This window comes from Desmodus rotundus, chromosome 3, assembly GCF_022682495.2.
Source record: "Desmodus rotundus isolate HL8 chromosome 3, HLdesRot8A.1, whole genome shotgun sequence".
Classification (NCBI taxonomy): Eukaryota; Metazoa; Chordata; class Mammalia; order Chiroptera; family Phyllostomidae; genus Desmodus; species Desmodus rotundus.
Window position 1 is genome coordinate 22,834,804 of NC_071389.1, and position 23,620 is coordinate 22,858,423.

The following is a 23,620-nucleotide window of genomic DNA, read 5'->3' on the forward strand; positions in this document are numbered from 1 at the left end:
GCAGGCCAGGTCCCCAGTAGGGACACGCAAGAGGCAATCACACATTGATGTTTCTCTTCCTCTCTTTCTCCCTCCCCTCCCCTCTCTAAAAATAAATTAAAATATTTATAAATAAATAAATATTTATTTGAATCTTCTTTAATCCCCTGGCTCCCCAAAACATCGCCACTTTTACTTATGTGTTCAATCCTACAGTACATATAAAACAGTATCTGAATGACTATACCATACCACTGGAGAAAACAAACCTAGTAATGAGAGTTTAAAGTTTTATTTTGTAGGCCGTTCTTTCCTACTTACCCCTCCTCCAAACTCCCAACTGAGACTAGAGTCAATATACTGTGTTCAAGAGTTACTTGGATTGGCCCTGGTTGGTGTGGCTCAGTGGATTGAGTCCTGGCCTACAAACCGAAAGGTTGCTGGTTCAGTTCCCAGTCAGGGCATATGCCTGGGTTACAGGCCAGGTCCCCAGCTGCAGGCCTGCAAGAGGCAGCCAATCAAGTTTCTATCATTCATTGATGTTTCTCTCCCTCTCTTTCTCCCTTCCCCTCTTTCTAAAAATAAATAAATAAAATCTTAAAAAATAAAAAGTTACTTGGATTAGTGTTTTATTTCTTGCTTTCTCTTCTTTTGGTGTGGTATATTATTCATTTGAAATGCATTTGGTTTCATTTGATTTTGTTTATATTCAGTTTTAGTCTTTTTCCTCCAGCCTTGTTGATTTTATTTTTAATTTTTAATATATAGAACTTTAACATGCTTTCAAAAGTCAAAACTATACTGAAAAATATACTCTGAATTGTTAATTCTTCTTTTATTTCTTCCAGTTTGTTTCTTCCCATCCTTTCAGAGTAACTAATTTCTTTGTTTCTGGTTTATGCATCCTGTGCTTCTTTTTACATAAATAAACAGATACATAAAGATTGTTCCATTTTCCCCTTCTTTCTCATATAAAAGATGACATAATATTTGTAATCTTCTGTACTTTGCTTTTTTTCACCTAACAATTTAGCTTGAAAATCATTCCACAACAATTCGAAGACATTTTCCTCCTCGTTTTTTTATAGCTACCCAAATGTTTGGGCATTTAGGCAGTTTTCCAATATTTTGCAGTGACAAATAATTCTGGCATAAGTAATTGTCATTTAAATTTTAGTCTATTGATTTAACATTTAGATTGGGTTTTTAAATTATATTTGCCTTGTTTTCTCTGAAATATTTTTATGAATAAAAATTAAATTTTAGTCTATTGATTTAACATTTAGACTGGGTTTTAAAATTATATTTGCCTTGTTTTCTCTGAAATATTTTTATAAGTTAAACTTAAAAATAATTGTATTTGTATTTTTCAACTCTTACCAGATAAGTCTTTTCCCATCAACAGGTAGATTTAGATGTAACTTTACCTGGGGAAGGTGGAAAAGATCGACCTTTCAAGGTGTCAATCAAGTTTGTCTCTCGAGTGAGTTGGCACCTACTACATGAAGTACTGACAGGACGGACCTTGCCTGAGCCACTGGAATTAGACAAGCCAATCAGCACTAATCCCGTCCATGCCGTTGATGTGGTGCTACGACATCTGCCCTCCATGAAGTGGGTCCTTTGGCTTATTTTTTATCTTTAGATTTTAAATGTGAGGGCTTTCCTCCCAAGAGTTGTGCGGGCCTCCTTTGGTTAACCTTCAGATGCTGTGTATTTTGATTATTTCAGTTGAAGAATAGCATGCATACAAGTTCATTGACAGATGTAAGTTATAGAAAGTTCTGACTTTTTTTTTTTAAGATTTTATTTATTTATTTTTAGACAGAGGCAAAGGGAGAAGAACATCAATGTGTGGTTGCCTCACATGCGCCCCCTACTGGGGACCTGGCCTGCAACCCAGGCATGTGCCCTGACTGGGAGTCGAACCAGTGACCCTTTGGTTCAAAGGCCAGCACTCAATCCACTGAGCCACACCAGTCAGGGCTAATTTAACTATTCTAATGGATAATTTTTAGAGAAATGTCTAACCCTTTCTCCTAGGAGCCATAAATCTTGAGTAACTGATATATTTTCAGATACATTCCTATAGTTAAATCACCTTGTGTTAAAGGTAATTTCATTGTTAATATAGTAGTGTCAAATTGTGTTAAAATGGCTGTTTTAATCACACTAGCACCTCACATGTGTATGTGTATATCTGTGCTTATATATACAGGATCAGGTAAGCTTTGTCTTTTTAAAGAAAAGTATTATGTCTTACAAACACATTTATATAAATAGCTTTTTGATCAATGATTATTTACTATAGCATTTTCTAAGACTGGAACTGTTAACTTTTTAAATCTATTTTTAAGAAAGTATTTTAGCTCTGGCTGGTGTGGCTCAGTGGATTGAGTGCTGGTTCGCAGTTCAAAGGGTCACCAGTTGGATTCCCAGTCAGAGTACATGCCTGGGTTCCCAGGCAAGTCTCCAGCAGGGGGCACTTGAGATGCAACCACACATTGATGTTTCCCTCTCTTTCTTCCTCTCTGTAAAAATAAATAATCTTTAAAAGAAAAAGATATTTCAAATAAACTTTATTCTTATTCAGACTAACATTAGTTGTAACAGTAGAGAATTTCAGTGAAGGATGCTGACTTTTTTCATTTAGGATGGCTGCTTTTTTTGCTTTCACAAATTGGAAAGTGTTTATAGTTTCCTATGTTCATAATGATAAGTATCATTATGATAGTATAGGTTATGTGCTCTAGAGTTACCTGTTCTGCAGATTTAAATACTTACACAGGAAGGAAGGATTGAACATACTATTTTGATTTTTGTAGGTATACACCCGTGGGGCGTTCCTTTTTCTCGGCTCCAGAAGGATATGACCACCCTCTTGGAGGGGGCAGGGAAGTATGGTTTGGATTCCATCAATCTGTTCGGCCTGCCATGTGGAAAATGATGCTTAATATTGATGGTAAGGGAACTAAACCCAAATTTTGTATTAAGTAGTTGATTTCTGTATGGCTTGTTTGTGTGTAATATGTATGTGTGCATTTTATGTATAATTATGTGTACTGGTGTCTTGAAGTAATATTTGGACATCTACTAAGACAAACTGGAAAACCTTCATATTTATAACACATTTCATTTAGAAAACCTTTACACAGAACTTGTCCTGGTTTGCTACTAAAGCAAATAAAAAAGCTTTGACATGATTAGTAGAGCAGTCTTCTGTTATAACTCACTTTTGCCCTTTTAACCATAAGTCAGTATTTCATTATAAAATACATGTTTTACAGGAGGAGAAGTCTTTTGGTCGTGGTGACCCCTAGCATTATGCCTACTGCTGATGCATAATGTGGAGCTAATTGCATCCATTTTTAGGTGTTCTCTTAGATTTTTGAGCTTATGGTAAAAGTAGAGAGAATAGTATGATAAACTGCCACCTATATAACCATTATCCAAATTGTCAGTATTTTTTTCTATCTTTACTCAAACTCTCTCCATTTCTTCCTCTACTATAGTAGTTTAAAGTCAAATCCCAGAATGTTATCTTGTCCCTACTAATTCAGTATGTACCTCTAAAAATAAGGATGTTTTCTTCTACAGTCAAAATGCCCCTGTCATATATAAGAAAATTGAAAATAATCATTTATTTGTAGACTCTACTACTCTGTCTATAATCAGATTTCCCTGATTGTTTCAAATATCTTCTTATAGTTCGTTGGTTCTAATCAGTGTCTAGACAAGATTCACACCTTACATTTGGCTATTATGCCTTTTTTTAATGTACTAGTCCCATTTCCTTCCCTCTTGTTTTAGTTTGTTTGGTTTTTCCTTTTTTTTTTTTTTTTTTTTTTTTCCTAGTGCCATTGGTTTCTTGTCGGTTGTCCAATAGAATATCCAAAAACCTGGGTTTGGTTTTTGTTTTCTTGTGGTGTCATTACTTTGTTCCTCTGTCCCCTATATTCCCTGAAAATGAAAGTTGGCCCTAGAGGCTTCATTCAATTCTAAATCAAAGTACTTTATAAGTGCTTTATATTTTTATCATATTAGGCACACAGAATTTAATGCCTCCATTTTTTAATGATACTAAAATTGTTTAGTATGTTTGGAGATCAATAGGCCTGATCTCTCCATTAAAATTTCACAATCAACCTTTCAATTTCTAATATTCCATTCATCGATCATTGTTACCCGAATCACTTGTTTCACTAGGGATTTATCTACTGGTATTTTTCCAATTCTGTTACTCCTTTTGCATTAGATGGAATTCTTATGTGGAAAAAACACAATGTCCTATTGATAATTCATTAGTCTTTGATAGCTTTCTTGATTTCTGGCACAGCAGGATATTCCAGGCTCATCTTATTTTTCTTATCCTATACCTGGAATCAGCCATTACTGCAAGGATCTCTGGATCTTTCTAGATCAGTACATAGTTTCCTCATTATTTTCAGCTGCATCTGCCATTGTGGAGATATGTCATTGAGGGGATGTATTTCAAAAGTCTCCTTTGGATGTGCTAGGACAGTTTTTAAGTGTATCCCATTGCAGAACATCATTTCATATATATGTAGGTGTTTCTTTAAGATAAATTCCAAGTAGTGAGATTGATGGGTCGGGGGCAAATGTATTTGTAATTTTGATTGCTATTGCCAGATTGCCCTCCACCAAGGTTATAAATATTTATTTTACATCAGTGATTGAGACTACCTGTTCCCTTACGCCTTTGCCTCTATAGGTGTCAGCCTATTATTTTTGTCAATCAGATTTGCAAGAATTAGTTTCATTATGTGCTTTTGTTTTCCATTTGACCATCTTTTCACACATATAAGGGCCACCTTTCTTTTTTGTTAACTGTTTATGTCCTTTACCCATTTTTTTTTCTGTTGGATATTTGGTCTTCTCATTTACTGACAGTGCTTTCTAAATTGAAGAGATTAGTTAGCCCCTTTTCTGTGAAGTGAGTTACATATAATATCCATTGGTTGTTATTTGTCTTTTAAAAGCCTTTGATATGGTCTTGTTTTTGTTTTTGCTGCATAGAAATTTATCCCTGCGTGTATGTGTGTGTGTCTACACATACACACTTAAAGGTGATCAATAGTTTCTTTTTTGACTTTTACTATCTAATAGAACTAGTCTCGTTTTTTGTTTCAGGTTTTTCTAGGCCTTTCTTACTTATTTTACCACATAAGCGTTAGAAACACCTTGTTTAGATCCGGTGGGTGTGGTGGAATGGGCTGTTATTTTTATTGAGATCTAATATTAATAAGTTAAGTTAGGACAAACTGGCATCTTTAAAATACTGAATCTTTCTGTCAAAGGAAATACTACACCATTCCATTCGTTCAAGATTACTTTTGTTTTCTTAGGAATGTTTTAAAGTCTGCACATAAAATTTATACATTTCTGGATATTTTCTCCCTTCTTTTTGCTGTTAAATGCATTTATAGGTCTAACTGGTTATTGTTCATAGACATGAAGGCTTTTGATTTCTATATACTAACATTTCTCTCTGCCTTATTGAATTCCATTATTGATTGTAGTAGCCTTTTAAGTGATTTTCTTGGAGTGTCTAGTTATAATCATTTCATCTACAGATAGTGATAGATTTTCCTCTTCCTTTGGATTTTTATACCTTTTAACAGGTTATATTAACTAGTTAGGGCACTGTTAAACATTAGTGGTTAATGGGCATCTTCTTTTTATTTCTAACTTTAGAAAGAATGCTTCCAGGATTTCTTCATTAAGTATAATGCATACCCACGTATATGCATAAAGCATCTGTTGCTTCCTGTTAAGTACTTTTCAACATCCATTTCTGATTAATTTTCTCCATAAATTAATATTTATGGAGCTAATGATATATTTCTATTTTTATAACAAATATTGAACTAAACTAATGTTTCTGGAGTTTAATGTGATGCTGGATTCTCTTAGTACTGCATTTAATTCAAATGCAAAAGTAAGATGGATCTGATCTGCAGTCTTCTTTTGGGGCAGTCTTTTTCACGTTTTGGTATTAATGTTACATTTTATTAAAAATCTAGAAGTTTTCTGTTTTTTTAACGTATAACAGTTTTTTAATAGTATTGAAGTTATCAGCTCTTTTAAGATTTTGTAGAATTTTCCTGTAAACTGTTGGGGCCTATGTATTTTGTTTGGTAGGTAGATAGTTATTTTAAAACTTCATTTATTTTGTGAAAGTCTGTTTAGGCTCTCTGGATTCAGTTTTGGTAGATTATATCTTAGTAGAAAATTATTTTATCTATATTTATTTGTACGGAGTTTTATAAAGTAGTTTCTTATATTTTAAAATTTTGTCTATTTCTGTGGTTTACCCTCATTTCTTATTTTGTGTGTTTTGCTTTGTCCTTTTAATTTTTGCTCTTGATTAGGAGAGGTAGTAATTTAATCACATGACTTATCCCCTTCCCCTGCCCTCAGCAAAAGAGATTTTGAAATTTTTTTTCAGTTCCCTGGCTTTCTGTTTTTTACCTTCTTAATTTCTGCTTTTAGCTTTATTCTTTTCCTTTTCTTTAGTTAATTTAGTTGTTTTTCTAGCTTTTGGAGCTATATTAGTAACTCATTTACTTTCATTTTTTCTTATTGATAAAAGTACTTAAAACTGAATTTTCTTCTCATCACTGTCTTAGCTATATTCCAAGGCTTACAATACGTAGTAAGTATTTTATTATATGTTGTAGAAACAGCACAAATTTTATTTGTATTTCACCTATTACCCAGTGTTCTTTGAGAGACTTTTTAAGTTTTCAGATTGGGGATCTCTTTTTTTCTGATTTTGTTATAAATTTCTCATTCTGTTGTGTTGTTTAATCAGAGAATGTTTTGTATTCTACTTTTAGAATTTGTTGGGATATTTTTGTAGCCTAATATTTGGTCAGTTTTTACAAAAGTTCAATAATCTTTAAAAATATGGTATATTCAATTATTTGGTAGTGTTAAATGAATATCCATCCACCCTACCATTTTGATTATGTTGTTCAGATAATTTATTTCCTTATTTATTTTTGTTTACTTGTTTTCTCAGACTGGTAGAAATAAATTTAAATTTCCTATTATTACTCTGTTTCTGTGTATTTCTCCTTTTATCTCCTATCATTTCTCCTTTTTTAATGTTGCTGCCATATTCTTGGGAACACACACATACCTGTTTTCTTCATTGTGAGTTGTATCTTTTACAATGGTACACTTTTTTAAATACTTTTAGTGACTTTTTCAAATGCTTTTGAGCCAAAATTTGTTTACATTATCCAAATAAAGGATGACAATCCATGTTTTTGTGAATCTTACCTATCCATTAATTTTTAATTTCCTTTAAATTTTCTTATATTTCCTAAATTACAAATACATTGTGGCCATAGTATAGAGTGGTTTTACTTTGTGGGTCAGTCCAAAGCTTTCTGTTAGTGAATGGATCATTTATGCCAGATGGATAGGAATAATATACATGTTTCATCTTTGTGTCAAATTATTTTATATCTTCTATTATATATGTTTTTTTTAAATGGTCTGTTTTGTGCTTTTTAATTGATAGTTTTGGTATTAGGAAGGTTTTCTTTTCCCATCAGTGGGTTACCTGTATACTTATAACTTCAAGTAATACCTGACTTTCTTTTTTAAAGCAGTGTCTTTTGTTTTCCTCAGCGATTTACAATCATATTAGCTTCATTCTCTTTTCTTTCCTCCCTCTCCTTTACTAATTAGTTTTAGCAATTATAGCATTATTTTATTCTTTATAATTTTGCCCAAATTTTTACTACTTGACTTTCAGCTCTGGCTGTCTATTACTCTAAGGTGCAATCAGTGAGTTGATTCTACTTTTATGTCCTCTACTCCTGTCATTTCATTTATTTGTATGTATTATGATCCCCGCAGTGTTCGAGTATGTAACAGTTACAGTTCCTTCTGTCACATGTATGTTCACTTCTTTTCATCTTAAATTTACAATGAACTATATTGGTGTTACCAGTCTTCTAACATTTGTCCTGTCATCTCTTGATTGCAATATGTCCTCATTATTTCTTCAAGAAAGGCTAATATGAATTAAGAGCTGAGTTTTTGCTTATTGAAAACCATTCGCCTACACCCTTATTCATGAAGGACTGCTTGGCTAGACATAAAATTATTGACTCGTACTTTCCTGAGTACTTTATAGGTATTTTTCCATTGTCTTCTGACAGTGAATGTTTAGTAGGTAAAGTATGATGTCAGCTTGATTTTCTTTTTTAAACTATTTTTAATAGTATTTCACTAGATTATTTCTCAGTTTTGACTGTTTGGGGTTAGTTTTATTTTTAAAACTTTCGATTTCCTTTGAAAATGTAAGTTTAAGTCTTTTTTTTTATCTATCATTTTCTTTTAAACATTTTCTATCCTATTTGTCCCTTATTGTGCCTTTTGTGGTATAATTTTTACCATGTATTCATTGTATTGAATAGTTTAGTCTTCATTTTTTGAATTAAAAAAAAATCTTTCTATTTCATTTCTTTCATTGGTTATGCAATGCTTATTTCACTTTCTCCTGTTGACTGGGCTGTCTCTTCCCTGAGTTTTTAAATTTCTGATCTGAGGTCTTTCATCATAGCTGTTTTAAGAATCTTTGAATTTATATTAAAAAGTAGTGTTACAATTTTCATCTAATTTGTGATGTCTTCTGTTGAGTTTTCTTCATCAGGGATGTTGTGCTGACTTTTTATGGTATCTTTCCATGGTTATCACTTTTTTGTTATTCATATTTAAATCATACTAGTTTTTCCAAACCACCTATTTAGAAGAGACTAGAGTGGGAGAGAGAGGAGGGACAGGACATTAGGAGCAAAGTAGTTTTCCAGGTTTCTTGCCCGACCTCTGTCCTTTTGTTCTGATGGGTTCTTTCTTCAAAATATAACCACGTCTCCTTTGCCTTTCAGTAATTTACACGTTTAAAAGATGTGAACTACCAGCCATAAGTTCCACCGGGTCCTCACTAGCTTCCGCTAATGCAGCTCCTGCCTTTTAAAGTGCCTGCTCAAATGTTAATAATTAGAGAATTTGGGAAGGTTATACAGGAGTTCTTTGTACTGTTCTTTTAACTTTTCTGTAAGTTTGAAATTAGAGAAGAAAAGTGCATGCCTTTGTTTTAGAAGGGTAGTCCTATCTGAGATCTGTCACTTCTGAATCACCCTCCACTCACTCTCATGACACTTTCTACATCTCCTTTCTCTACTTTCCTGCTGAGATTTCCCCACTCAGTCTCAGTTCTAAACATTGCAGTTCCCTATTAGGATAGTACCCTCTCTTTGTGGGAGTGAAAATTTACTCTTCCCCCCTACCAGGCTCCTTTCATACTTTGTGTCCCTCTCCCTTGCATAGGTTCTACTAGTCCCAAGTACTTGGTACTATATTTCCTTATAACTTGGCATTTTTGGGTTTTATTGTTGTGTAGGTTCCCTGAAGATACAGGGTTTTCTTCTTTTTATTGACATCCTTTTTGTAGTTATGTATTGAAGAAAGTGGGAAGATTAAATAAGTTGGTGCTATTTTCCCACTGGAATTTAAAGTCCAGCTTTGGACATTATTAATAAATAATCTCTAAATAACCTATTGGTAAAAGATATCACAATGAAAGTTTTTAATATTTTGAACTGAAGGGTAATGAAAATGTACATATTGGTATGATTAGCTAAAGCAATGCTTAGAGAGAATTTAAAACCATAAATCTATTAGAAAAGAAGAAAAGCATCAGTGACCCATTCATCTTAACAAGTTAGAAAAATAACAGAAAATTAAATGCAAAGAAAAATATAAGGAAATGAGAGTTAAAAACAGAAATTAATGAATAGTAAACAAATTTACCTCTGTCCTGTAGATAGGAAGACTTCAAAGGTATTTAAGAAGGATAGTGACATGATCATATTTGTTTTCCAGAAAGAGACCTCTGGCAGCAGTGTGGAGAATAGATAGAGGAGAAAAAACTAATCTGAGAAGCCAGTTAGGAGGCTTTTTCAATCACTAGTTCAGGTAAGAGATGGTGATGGTCTAATGCGGGATGGAGAGGAAGGAATATATTAACAAGGATTAAGTTTAAAAAAAAAAAAAAAAAGGTTTAAGAACCATAGCCAGGAAAAAACTTTGTGTATAGTTACTAGCACATGGAACTGATTGGAAATGGAATAGAGCAGAGGGTTTACTAGATTTTTTAAGGAATTGTTATTGGAAATAAACCTTACACCTGGTTTATTAGTTAGGTTCAACCACAGAAACATAACCTGCAGGAGATATGTATGGAGAGAGAGATTTGCCTTGCACATTTGTAGGGGCTAGGTGGGCAAGTCTGAAATTCTTAGGGCAGGCTATCAGGAAGGGCAGGCTGGAACTCATGGGCATTGGCTGAAGCTGCTCTCTGTAGGTGGAATTTCTTCTCTCTCTCTCGGAGAAGCCTCAAGCCCACCTTTAAGGCCTTTCAGCTGACTGAATGATGCCCACCTATATTGTCCAGAAAAATCTTAATGTCAACTGATTATGGACTTTAATTACATCTAAAATATATCTTCACAGCAACACCTAGATTAGTGTTTGAATAACTGGCAACTAGTAGTCTAGCCAAACTGATACTTTAAAATTAAAAAAAAAAAAAAAAGAGCATACCTTACCTGCAAAATTCTGTGGTTATTCAATCTTTGAAACAGCCTTCACGTTCCCAAACCTCAGGCTCAGTAACTGTGCTATGTTATAAACTAGCTTCTAAGAAGGACATAGTCACCAACATACATTCAGAGCAGTGACTCACTCATTCATACCCAGTATGAATGGTTATGCTGTCAGCTGAATATGGGAGGTAGATCTGCTGTTGCTGGTTAGTTGGCAGTGTGCACCATGTATAAAAATAGACCAAATGTTAATAAATCTAAAGCTTGAGGATTCTTTGAGACATCTGGGTAGAGAAATTTAGTATATAGTTAGAAATGCAGGTATGAAAATCTGTAGTGGCAGGAGCTAAAAATAAAATTTTGGGACTCCTCCATATATAAATCTGTACTTAGACTACAGAAATGGAAAAACTCCTTTAGGATAGTATTTAGACTGAAAGCATGAATGAGAAGGATAATGCCATGGGGAATACTAGCATTTAAGGAAGGACGAAGGACCAGTGAGCAATTGATGATTATTGCAGTCAATCTGAGAGCCAGAAAAATGGTGTCAAGGGAGCTGAGGGAGGAAACATTCAAAGAGTAGATACCACAGTTAAGCAGTGGGAGCTTTTCCGACAAAATCAAGAGTAAGTCAAGGGTATCAGTGCTATGATATTTAGTCACTATTGTGTTTGCTAACTTCTGTTCTTCTTACAGGTTTCAGTCTACATGTTACTTCCTTGAGAAGCAGTATTTGACACCCTTCACCCCCCAAGTCTGAGTTAGGTATTTCTCTTATGTATTCCCATAGCACAGTGTACTTGCCCTGTCATAGCATGTGTCACCCTGAATGACAAGTTTTATTGTTCTGTGTCTCCTATTAGAATGAAAGCTTTATGAAGCTAATCTAATTCGCCAGTGTATGTACCCTCCATGCCTAGCACAACTCTTGGTCATATTAAGTAAAGAATAAACAAAACCATGAACATGGAGGAGGAGCATCCAAATGAGCTTGGAAAATTAGAAAAATGTTTGTAGAAGTAAGTGATGTCTTAGCTGAGCTCTAACAAATATGATGAGATCAAGAATTTGTATTGAAAAGGAGTTACACAGAAATAAAAGATTTCTGAGAGGTCTCTAAAATGTAAAATTTTATTAAAAGACATAAGAGAAATACTGAATGAAATATATTAGGCTTATTGAGAAGACTCAGTTTGATGTTAGTTCTCCCAAAATTAATCTGTAAATGCAGTTTTAAGTAAAAATCTCAATAGGGATTTATTGATAAGTCAATATGAAGATTTATATGAAAAAATTAATGACCAAGAAAAGCCAGTATAATTTTCACCATCCGTAACCAGTTTAATGTAAGGTAAACTGATCAGTGTGTTACCACTGTATCCCTATTCATCTATCCTGGATGATATTTAGAACATTTGTGAGAATCTGTTATGTTTTACTTGTGAAAAATATAATCAGGATTATATTAAAAGCCAGTATAATTTTCAAAAAGGATAAAGAGGGAGGAATTGCCCTTCTTACTTTAAAACTGTAATAATTGTAGCGTACTGATTTTAAGTGAAGGGACAGACAGATTAATGAAACAGAATACAGAGCCTAAAAAATAAACCATGTGTGTATATGGAAATTGTGTAAATGTTAAGGTGGTATTTCAAATCATTAATGAAAGAGCAGAATATTTAATTAATGGTATTTATACAGTTGTTAATTGTATGGAAAAAATAGTTAGACTCATCTCACATCATACCCCAAATTTCTTTCTAGGTGGATTACAAATCCTAAATTTGAAAAGCAGAACTTTGAAGTTCTTTTAGGAAAATAAAAATCTATCTCTCATATTGAAGAAAATATAAAATTACAAATCATAAAATAAAATACTGATAAACTTGGCTACATTAAAATTAAAAACTTGTATATCATAAATGACAATAAAGTTAAAAGGCTAGGAGAATATTTTCATAAGGATAGATCGATATAGAAAAGCACTTCTCAAAAGAGGAAACCCAAATGGCTAATAAACACACGAAAGTCAGATTGTCAGATTCACTAGTAATCAGGAAAATGTAAATGAAATCATTATGTTACCATTTCACACCCATCAGATTTGTAAAAATTAAAGTCTTATGTCAAATGTTAGTGAGGATAAAATAAAAGGAACTCTCGTGCACCGCTGCTACGAGTGTGACTTGATATTACTTTGCAGAGCAGTTTTCAATATTTAGAAAAGATGAAGTGAAGATGAAATTACAGCCCTGACCAGTGTGGCTCGGTTGGTTGAGCGCTGTCCCACAAAGCAGAAGGTCACCGGTTCAATTCCCTGGTCAAGGCACATGATTGGGTTGTAGGCTAGGTTCTCTGTCAAGGTGCATACAAGAGGCACCAGTCGATGTTTCTCTCTCACATCAATGTTTCTGTCCCTCTCTTTCTCCCTCCCTTCTCTCTCTAAAAATAAGTAAATAAAATCTTTTTTTTTTAAATGAGATTATATGTGTCTTAAAATCCGTAGTATATCATAGATATATCTGTTATATGTGCCTGAAGTATTATATGTAATAGCAGGAAATTGGAAACCCTAATTCCTATTAATAGCAAGCAGAATGAGAAAACATTGTAAATGATTACATAAATTGTTATATAATATTATATAATAATATATACTGTAATAGTTGAATGAATGAGCCAGATCTACATTTATCAATATTGAAACCAAAGTTAGGGGCAGAGCATATAGCAAAAGAATACATTATTTATGCAATAATTTAAAACGGAACAGAAGTATATACTGGGTATATACAAATGCAGTAAAATGAACAAAACCTAGATGAGACCAATACATACCAATTTCAAGATAGTAGTTCCCTTTAGGTAGAAAGAAAGAAGAGGAATGGAATGGGTCGGCTGGAGTAGGGAGAAGGGATCGACCTGCAAGACTGCATATTTCAAGAAAATTTGACAGTTATGTTCATTTGTATAAACAAAGTCTGTAGATAACTTATTGTGCCATTGTGAAGCAAAGAAATCAGAAGATTGATTGTATTTTTAAAGACCTATATTTACTTAATGAAATGAAAATAAAACCTAAAATTTTAAGTGGGTTAATTTTTTAATTGTAGTAGTATGCAACGCTGCTCTGAAAAATGAGTGAAAATACTGCACTGACCACCTTACTTGCTTACATTTCCTTTTTTGTTTTTGTGTGATACTGATTTTGCAACCCTTGCACTTAGTATATGGTGTTGACTTTAAAACAGCCCTTACTGAAATCTACTGGAGAAGACTGGTATTCCGTAATATAATGAGTACTACAAGAAGTACTGAGTGCAATGGGAGCATATAACAGAGGGATCAATCATTCTAGTCTCAGAGGAACATTTCTCTGAGGAAGTGACAGATGGGAGCTGGGTGAAATTGGTGGAGATAAAGAGGGCAGTTTAATTCTTATTGTGTGACTTAATCTTGTCTGCAAAATGATTATTTTCATGGTACTTAATAACCTAACTCTCAACTATCTATTAAAGTTAAACTTACTTGATTTTACCAATTTAAGTCTCAAAATTTTTTCACGCTTCTTCATCTCTGAAATTGGGAGATGTCTTATTGTTGATGGTTTAATTGTCACAGTTTAATTGGCAGGTTTCTTTTTTAGGTTACATAAAATATTGATAAACCCTACCTTCTTTGGCATCTTAGATTCAATGAAATGTGGAATTTATTCTTAGTTTAGCCTGCTTTTAGGCCAAACTCATTTTCAGCTTTCATTTTACTATTTTGATTCACACATTTTAAGAGCATCACAATGAATCTGATGTTTATTAGTTGTACCTCCCTTAAGGAGATACTTGTATTTACCTGTTACCAGATAGAATGCTAAGGGTTTTTACATGAATTATCTCATATAAACTCCATCACAGTTGTATTGGTTAGGTGGTACCCCCAACTGAAGTTTAGAGAGTGAAAATCTCTAAACTTTCTCTAAAGTAACTCTCTCTCTCCCTCTCTCTCAAGGTCACATAGTTTATATTTTATATTTATATTAATACCCTATTAAACCTATACTTAAGTGTAACTATAGTTTACATTTAAGGCTCAAGATCATATAGTTTATATTTAAAAGATAGAGGTCAACTTTTCTGACTCCAAAGCTTATGTTCTGAATAGTCACAGCTTTTTACAATATCCCTTAAGAAGCAAGATTTCTGGCGTTTAATTTGAGAATGTTACTTTATTTTCATTTACTTTTTTGTGCTTTTCAGTAAAAAGTAGCTTTCTGTTAACATATTCACTGTGTGTTTTGCTTCTAGTAGGAAGTAGTCAGAAAATATAAATGGTTGTAAATTTTAGTAATTATAATTTATTCTGGCTGAGTCAGAAGTTCTTTGTAAGGAAAAGAGATTTTTAGTAAGTAGTTTATTGATCACTGTTAGTATTGCTTGCTTCATATGTTTGTCTTTAGTTTAGGTATAAGATCTCTGAAGATTAAGAAATAGTTTTATTTTTATAATATTCCTATTAGTCTTCTGAGAAGTAGATCAGAAAGGAGAACATATCTTTTTAGTGAAATTAGAGTCTGATTTCAGGCAGGCATGGCAGGAACTTCATCAACATGAGATCAAGCAGGGCCAAGTACAGATATCTGTATCAGGCTATGCATTCGATGCTCTCATTAGAAAACCAGTATAATAGCTGCAGGAATCTCGGTGACAGTCTTCATCAGATCTGTTTCTTGATTCACCCTGTTTCCGTCTGGTCAAGCATGCCCTTCATATTTGATGCACAGCTATCTTCTTGGAATCACACTTCACTATCTCCCTGGGGAATTTTGTCTTTCTCGCAAATTAATCTCCTGTTTCCTGCGTCCTTTTTCAACCCTACTTCCCTTTTTTCAATGTTCAGAAGTTTCATGAGAAGAGTACACAGTAGCTAAGGGTGTGTTTGGGTTTTTTTGACACTTTAAACATTGGAAAAATATATCAACAAACCTAGATGATACTTTAGCTGGGTATTTATGTTGGAAATAATTTTCCTTCATAAATTTGAAAGCAGTGCTCCATTTTTTAATAGCTTTAGTGAGGTTCAATTTACATAGAAAAATCACAGAAATCACCCATTTTAAGTATATCTCCATTGTTGCACACTTATTGTCTTGTTTCCCTTGTTTTGGCTTTACTTCGTGGAAAATGTTCACTTTTTTTTCCTGCTATTATGTTTTATATTTCTGTTTTGTTTTTATTGTCTGAGTGTTCTAATATAGAATACTATTCTTATTTCATAAATGTACTATCCTCTCTTAGCTCTGAGAATAATTTATTTTGGTTTTTCTTTTACCTGCACATGCTTATTTCCCATCCATCCCACCCCACCCCCCCAATTTTTTTTGTTTAAATCTATCTTCCATTTTGGAGGTTTTCCTCAAATATGTATTATCCCTGACTATTTACTCGTGATTCAGTGGGAGTATAAATACTGATTAGAAACTTTGAATGCATTGGTGGGGCCTGTTGACCTTGAGCTTCTTCACTGGGTGATTTCAGTCGGCTGATGTTGGGGAGCCTACAATGTTAGAACCTTTAGGTCTCTCCTCCTGGCTAATCAAGTCACCCAAACATGAGTCTTCCAAACACCTGCCTGAGAGTAACAGTCTGATTGCCCGCCTTCTGGAGGCCAAGTTGGGGATTCTGGCTTGGGGAATGTCTGTCTGTATTTAATATTTATAGTTATTTAATCCATTGTTTTTGGTACAGTTGTTTGCCCTCAGTTGTACCTGAAACCCTCTTTCCAAACAGCCTTTTACTTTGTCCAGAGAATAAACCTCCAGACTTATACAGGGATGAAAAAGAGGCAGTTGTTCAGTAATGTGCAGCTAGACAAAGGATCCAGGACTTCACCTGTTTCTCAAACAGTTTTTCTCTGTTTTTCTGTACCACCCCTTCCTTCTGTCACCAGTTTCAAAGGTACCCAGTACTGCCGTGTCTTGTGCCTTTTAAAGATTCTATAGGGTAAATGCAGTTGTTTCTTATTCCCAACATAGCCGGCTTCTAATTTTTTTTTTTATCTGCTGTGTCAGTTACAACTTGTTCACTTGCTTTTCATCTTCTAAAATATTGGTGCACTTCCTGTTTTCTTCCCTCCTTCTAGATTTATGTCTTTTGTTTGTTTGTTTGTTTGAATTCCTTACTGTAGTTATACTGGAGTTTGGGGAAGGAATGAAATGTGCTCCTTCTGGTTACTCTTTAACCTTAACCCAGGATCTATTCTTACAAGGCAGAAGTTTTGTCTGATTCCTCTCTAAATTCCAGCCCATGAAGGAGTCCCTAATAGTCACTTAATCAGTGTTTAAGTGGAGAATTAAATCTTGTTTGACATCTGTAAAACTCAGTTGGTAACAGTTGCACTGGAGGCCTAATATCTTGCCCCTGGACTTCTCAACAGGGCTGGTTGTGTCTCATGATGTTGTACCTGGCTTTCTCTGGAGTAATCCTGACCGAGCAAAAGAGAAACTGTAATGGCATTAAGGCCTAGCAGTGAAAGTTACATTCTGCCATTTTTATAATGTCCTATTGGTTACACAAATCAGATACGGTTAGTGTAGAAGAGACTTAGAAAGGTGCAAATCTTACAAGACAAGACTTACTAGGGACGTATTGGAGGCTGGCTACCACACAAAGCTTTTGTCTTCAGCTAGAAGAAGAACACATTAAACCCGAAGTTAGTAGAAGGTAAGAAATAATAAAGAGTAGAGCAAAATTTAAATAGAAAACAAACAGTACAGAAAATGAATGAAGTCAAAAGATGGTTCTTTTAAAAATATTAATAAAATTAATAAATTCTTATCAATACTAATGAAGAAAAATAGAGAAGAACAGATTATGAGAATCAGGAATGAAAGAAGGGGTTGTCACTAAAGATCCTTCAAAATTGAAAGGTTAACAAGAAAATGTTATGAACTTCATACCAATTAATTTGATAACAAACACACTTTATAAAAATTTTCTCAGAATCTGAATAGCTTTGTATCTGTCAAAGAAATTGAATTCATAATTCTTTCTAAAAAGAAAGCCCATCCCAAATTATTTCACTGGTGAATCTTATCTAACATTTAAGAAAAATACCAATCTTTCACACCTTCAGAAATCAGAAGAGGAGGAAAGGCTTTTCAGTTCAATTTTATAGGTTAGTATACCTTTTGATACTGATACCTGAGGAAAAAATATTAATAAAATCCTCTCAACAGAAAAATCATTTGACATATTTTAATATTCTCATGACAAAAATTTACAACAAACTAGGAATAAAAAGAAAAACTTGGTCAACCTGATCAAAGTACCCAGAAAAATATACAAGCATCATCACAGCAAATGCTGAAAAGATTTAATGCTCTTGCCTAAAGATCAAAAACAAGGCAAAGATACCTGCTCTCCGTACTTCTATTCAGTATTGTGCTAGATGTCCGAACCAGTGCAGTGAGGGAGGAAAAATAAAGACATAATGTTGTGAAGGAAGAAGTATCTCTTTTTACAAAAGACATAATTGTCTACATATAAAATCCTAAGGAATCTGCAAAAAAAAAAAAAACCTATTAGAATTAGGCAAGGTCACAAAATATTAGTTATATAAACAAAAATTCACATTAGAAATATAACAAGAAATAGTACCAGCAGTCAACAGTTGGGAAAATGGAAAAGTATGCATACCATTTACAATAATATGACAAAAATAGATTTAAAGAGACATGTGCAAGACTTCTACATTGAAAGCTCTAAAGCATTCCTGAAAAAGATAAAAAATAAACAGAAATACCATGTTTGTGGACCAGAAGACTCAAGATATCTGTTCTCTCCAAATCTATAGATCAATACAATCTCAAAATTTTATAAAGCTTTTTAAAAATATAAATTGATGATCTGATTCTTAGGATTAGTATTGAGATGCAAAGAACCTAGAATAGCCAAAGCCATCTTGAAAAACGGAGTTGGAGGATTTATACTACCTGATTTCAAGACAAGCGTTAGCCCTGGTCAGAGTGTCATCCTGTAACCGAAAGGCTGCAGGTTAGTCCCCCAGCCCAGGTGCGTGTGGGAGGCAACCAATCGATGTTTCTCTCCACTCCTCTCTCTAAAAGCAATGGAAAAAAAAATCCCTTAGGTGAGGATTTAAAAAGAAAAAAAGACATGCTTTAAAGCTACAGTTATAAAAAGGCATGAAAGTCGGGTAAAGATGGACATGTAAATTAAGTTATAGAATAGCTACAGATACAACACTTAATCTTAGCCAAAAGGCTGAGGAGCAATTAGAATAGCTACAGACATAGACCCACCCATGGTTTGGTTGATATTTGTCCAAGGGGCCATCATAACTTCAATGGGGGAAAAAATCTCAAATGATTCTAGAAAAACTAGATATTTATATGAAAAAAATAAACATTAACCCCTATTTCACACCATACTCAAAAAGTAATTCAAAGTGTTATCACAGTCCAAAACATAAAAGCTAACACTGAGAAATTTCTAACAGGAAAAATGTTCATGTCCTTGGAGTAGGCAGATTTCTTCATGTGTATTGGAAACCTCCTCTCAATGAAAACCCTCTCCTAAGAACACTTAAGATGAAAAGGCAAGCTACTACCATGAGAAAGTAATTTGCAATACATATCAGGACAAAAAACTTGTACCCAGAATATATGAAAAATGAATAACTCACACAATTTTTAAAAATATGTGAATGGACAATAAGCACTTGAGAAGATACTAATCATTGGTCATTGGGAAATGCCAGTAAGAACCATGATATATCATTTCACAATCACTACTAGGTTGGCAGCTAAATTTACAAAACTGGTATATTAAGTGGAACAACTGGAAATTGTAGTAATGAAAAATTGCACTACTTTGAAAAAATGTTTGGCATATTTTAAAATTAAACATTATCTTGCCATATGACCCACAAATTTTGTTCCTAGGTCTTTCCCCAAAAGAAAAGAAAAATAGGTCAATACAAAGATTTGTGCATGTATGTGTACATGTTCATAATAACCAGAAACTAGAAGCAATCCAAATGTCCAGCAAGACAGGTGAATGGAGAAACAAATTGTGATCTATTCATACAAGAAATACTACCCAGCAATTAAAAAGAACTAACTGCCACCTGGCCAGTGTGGCTCAGTTGGTGGGAACATCATCCCATACACCAAAAAGTTGCTGGTTCAATTCCTGGTTGGAGTATGTACCTAGATTGAAGGTTTAGTCCCCAGTTGGGGCACGGGCAGGAAGCAGCCAATTAATGTTTCTCACAAAAATGTTCTCTTTCTCTCTGGAATCAATAGACTTTTTTTTTTTTAAAGAGCTAACCACTAATTTATTCAATGATATGGATGAATCTTAGCTAAAATGTTCAAAAGAAGCCAGATACAAAGTGGTATATATAGTATAATTCCATTTATGTGAACTCCTGGAACCAGTTAATCTGTTCTAAGAAATCAGTTAAGTGGCTGGCTGGGGCAGCTGTAGGTAGGAGGAACTGATTACATTGGGGCAGCAAAGTACTTTTCTGGGGTGTTGTAAATGTTCTGTCTCAACGGGGCTGGTATTAGCCAATATGTGTACATTTGTCAAAATCATTGAACTTCACATTTAAGATGCATTTTATTGCGTGTAAATTATACCCCAAAGTCTTTTTTATGTGACATCACTGCATACCCACCAGAAATTCTAAAAGTCTGACAATACTAACAATTATTGAAACTGTGGCACAACAGTGATTCTTACACGCTGCTTACAAGTGAGAGGGTCACTTGTTAAAACTACTTCAGAAGTGTTTGGCATCACCCAGAAAAGTTAGAGATACACATCCATCATGATTATGGCTCAGCAGTTCTCCTAGATACAGCCTTTTCTAGAGAAATTTCTATGTGTGTGCATCAAAAAGGCCATCTGTAAGAGTGTTCGTAACATTATGCTAGTAACCAAAGTACCAACACAAACATCCACCAGCATTAGAATGGATAAGTTGTATATTTCTTCAACAAAGTGTTGGAGCAATGCAAATGAAGAAACTAGTTACATTTAATTAATATAGATGATTTAGACACAATCTTTATCAACCGTCTCAAAAAGAATACATGGTTTATGTTTCCAGTTATATAAAGTTCAAGAACTAGGAAAACTGGTATTTAGGGATCTGTACTTATGTTGTACATCTGTAGAGAAAAGGAAGTGATTACCACAAAAGCCAGGATTTTGGTTACTTTTAGAGGGGAGAGTTGAGAAGAAGCTAGGGAAATGTTTCTAGGATACTGGCAATATTGAGTTCTTGATCTGAATGCTGGTTATATGGTACTCACTTTATTGTTTTCTAAGTGGCACATTCATGTTTTCGACACTTTAGTAAGTATGTGATACTTTGTATTTTAAAAAACTTAAACAGTTTTTCAGAATCTGTGGATACTATGTCATTAATATTTTGCTAGGCAGTAATATAAAATGCAAAGATGTGTAATACCACCTCAGAAGTTCTCACTAATGATTTCCATAAAAAGGCATTGTATAATGAATGAGTGCTCTAAATTTCTGTTCTTAAACCTTCAGAGTCATGGAAATAAACTATAAAATTGAGCCAGATGCCCTGGCTGGTGTGGTTCATTGTTTTGAGCACCAGTTTATTTCCCAGTTAGGGCACATGTCTGGGTTGCAGGCCAGGTCCCCAGTTGGGAGCATGCGAGAGGCAACCACACATTGATGTTTCTTCCCCCCTCCTTCCTTTCCTCTGTTTAAACAAAATCCTTTAAAAAAATAAAATAAAATAAAATTGAGGCTGATAACAGCCATACCATGTAAACTCTCAGGAAAAGTATGTACAATGTTTAAAGTATAATTGTTATGTTTTTGCCAGGATCCAACATTAATTACTGCTTTGTTTTATACTATTCCTTTGGACCTAGACTCATTTTGATATGTGTATTTCTAGTTATTTTAACTATGGCAAATACTTATTATTTTCTTTTTCACATCTGTTATTTTAGCTGTGTCCTAACAGAAACGTTTAGGTTCAGTACAGTGAAAAGTGAAGTTAAGAATCTTAATCTCCTTTGTGTAACATTCTCTCATGTAACTCCTTTAAGGAGTTCACATTGACAAAATGAGTTTGCCTAGAATTAAGACTTAATCCCTGGAGAACCAAGATGGCGGCGTAGGTAGACACACTGCGCCTCCTCGCACAACCAGAACTGACAGAGAATTGAACAGCAAGGGGGACCAACACCAAGGAAATAGAAAATAAACATTCATCCAGACTGGTAGGAGGGGCGGAGACGGGCACCGGGGTGGAGAGGACTCGCGTGGCTGTGGCGGGACTGAGACTGGCGGAGTGTGGGACAAATGGCGCAGGCAGTCCGAGCACTAGCAGACCCTGCGGCCCCACATTTGCACAGATAAACCCAGAGGGCCGGACTCAGAGTGGCGGAGAACGGGGCAGGCAGAGCAGCGGGTAGCACCCCGCGGCACCACATTTGCCCACAGATAAACCGGACGAAGGGCGGGGAGCGAAGCAGACCGCGTAACCCAGGGCTCCAGCTCAGGGAAATAAAGCCTCAAACCTCTGATTGAAAACTCCCGTGGGGGTTGGGGCGGCAGCAGGAGAGACTCCCAGCCTCACAGGAGAGGTTGTTGGAGAGACCCACAGGGGCCTAGAGTGTGCACAGGCCCACTTACTCGGGAACCAGCACCAGAGTGGCCTAGTTTGATTGTGGGTAGCGGAGTGAAAGATTGAAAGCCGGAGGACAGTGAGGCCGGCGCCATTGCTCCCGCTTGGCCCCTCCCCCACGTACAGCGCTCGGCCCCTCCCCCACGTACAGCGTCACAGCGCTGCGACCAGCATTACCCCGCCCTGGTGAACACCTAAGGCTCCGCCCCTTAAAGTAACAGACGCACCAAGACAAAAAAAAAAAAAATGGCCCAAATGACAGAACACTTCAAAGCTCCAGAAAAAATACAACTAAGCGACGAAGAGATAGCCAACCTATCGGATGCACAGTTCAAAGCACTGGTTATCAATATGCTCACAGACTTGGTTGAATCTATTCGAAAAACAGATGAAAAAATGAAGCCTATGCTAAGAGAAACAAAGGAAAATGTACAGGGAACCAATAGTGATGAGAAGGAAACTGGGACTCAAATCAATGGTGTGGACCAGAAGGAAGAAACAAACATCCAACCAGAAAAGAATGAAGAAACAAGAACTTGGAAAAATGAGGAGAGGCTTAGGAACCTCCCGGACGCCTTGAAACGTTCCAACATCCGAATTATAGGGGTGCCAGAAGGAGAAGAGGAAAAACAAAAAATTGAAAACTTATTTGAACAAATAATGAAGGAGAACTTCCCTAATCTGGCAAAGGAAATAGACTTCCGGGAAGTCCAGGAAGCTCAGAGAGTCCCAAAGAAGCTGGACCCAAGGAGGAACACGCCAAGGCACATCATAATTACATTACCCAAGATTAAACGCAAGGACCTACATCCAAGATTACTGTATCCAGCAAAGCTATCACTTAGAATGGAAGGGAAGATAAAGTGCTTCTCAGATAAGGTCAAGTTAAAGAAGTTCATCATCACCAAGCCCTTATTATATGAAATGTTAAAGGGAGTTACCTGAGAAAAAGAAGATCAAAAATAGGAACAGTAAAAATGACAGCAAACTCACAGTTATTAACGGCCACACATAAAACAAAAACGAGAGCAAACTAGGCAAACAACTAGAACATGAGGGTTGTCATTAAGGGAGTGGGAGGGGGAGAGGGGGGGAAAGGTACAGAGAATAAGTAGCATAGATGATAGGTGGAAAATAGACAGGGGGAGGGTAAAAATAGTGTAGGAAATGTAGAAGCCAAAGAACTTATAAGTATGACCTATGGACATGAACTATAGGGGGGGAATGTGGGAGGGAGGGGGGTGGGCAGGATGGAGTGGAGTGGGGGGGGGAATGGGACAACTGTAATAGCATAATCA

At 35.1% G+C, this 23,620-nt stretch overlaps 1 protein-coding gene across 6 annotated transcripts in view; it reads left to right on the forward strand.

The window, feature by feature from the left end:
* LOC112299352 (protein argonaute-3) overlaps positions 1-23,620 on the forward strand; it is a 118,424-nt gene that overhangs the window by 39,258 nt on the left and 55,546 nt on the right. For 2 of the 6 annotated variants that reach the window (XM_024554572.4, XM_053919607.2), the window contains 2 exons: positions 1,385-1,593; positions 2,805-2,941. In XM_024554572.4, coding sequence (XP_024410340.2) covers positions 1,385-1,593; positions 2,805-2,941 — 346 coding nt within the window. Of the gene's footprint in view, positions 1-1,384; positions 1,594-2,804; positions 2,942-9,926; positions 11,648-23,620 lie in introns of those variants that run through there. The other 4 variants (XM_053919608.1, XM_053919609.1, XM_053919611.2 and 1 more) reach the window with 4 other exon arrangements.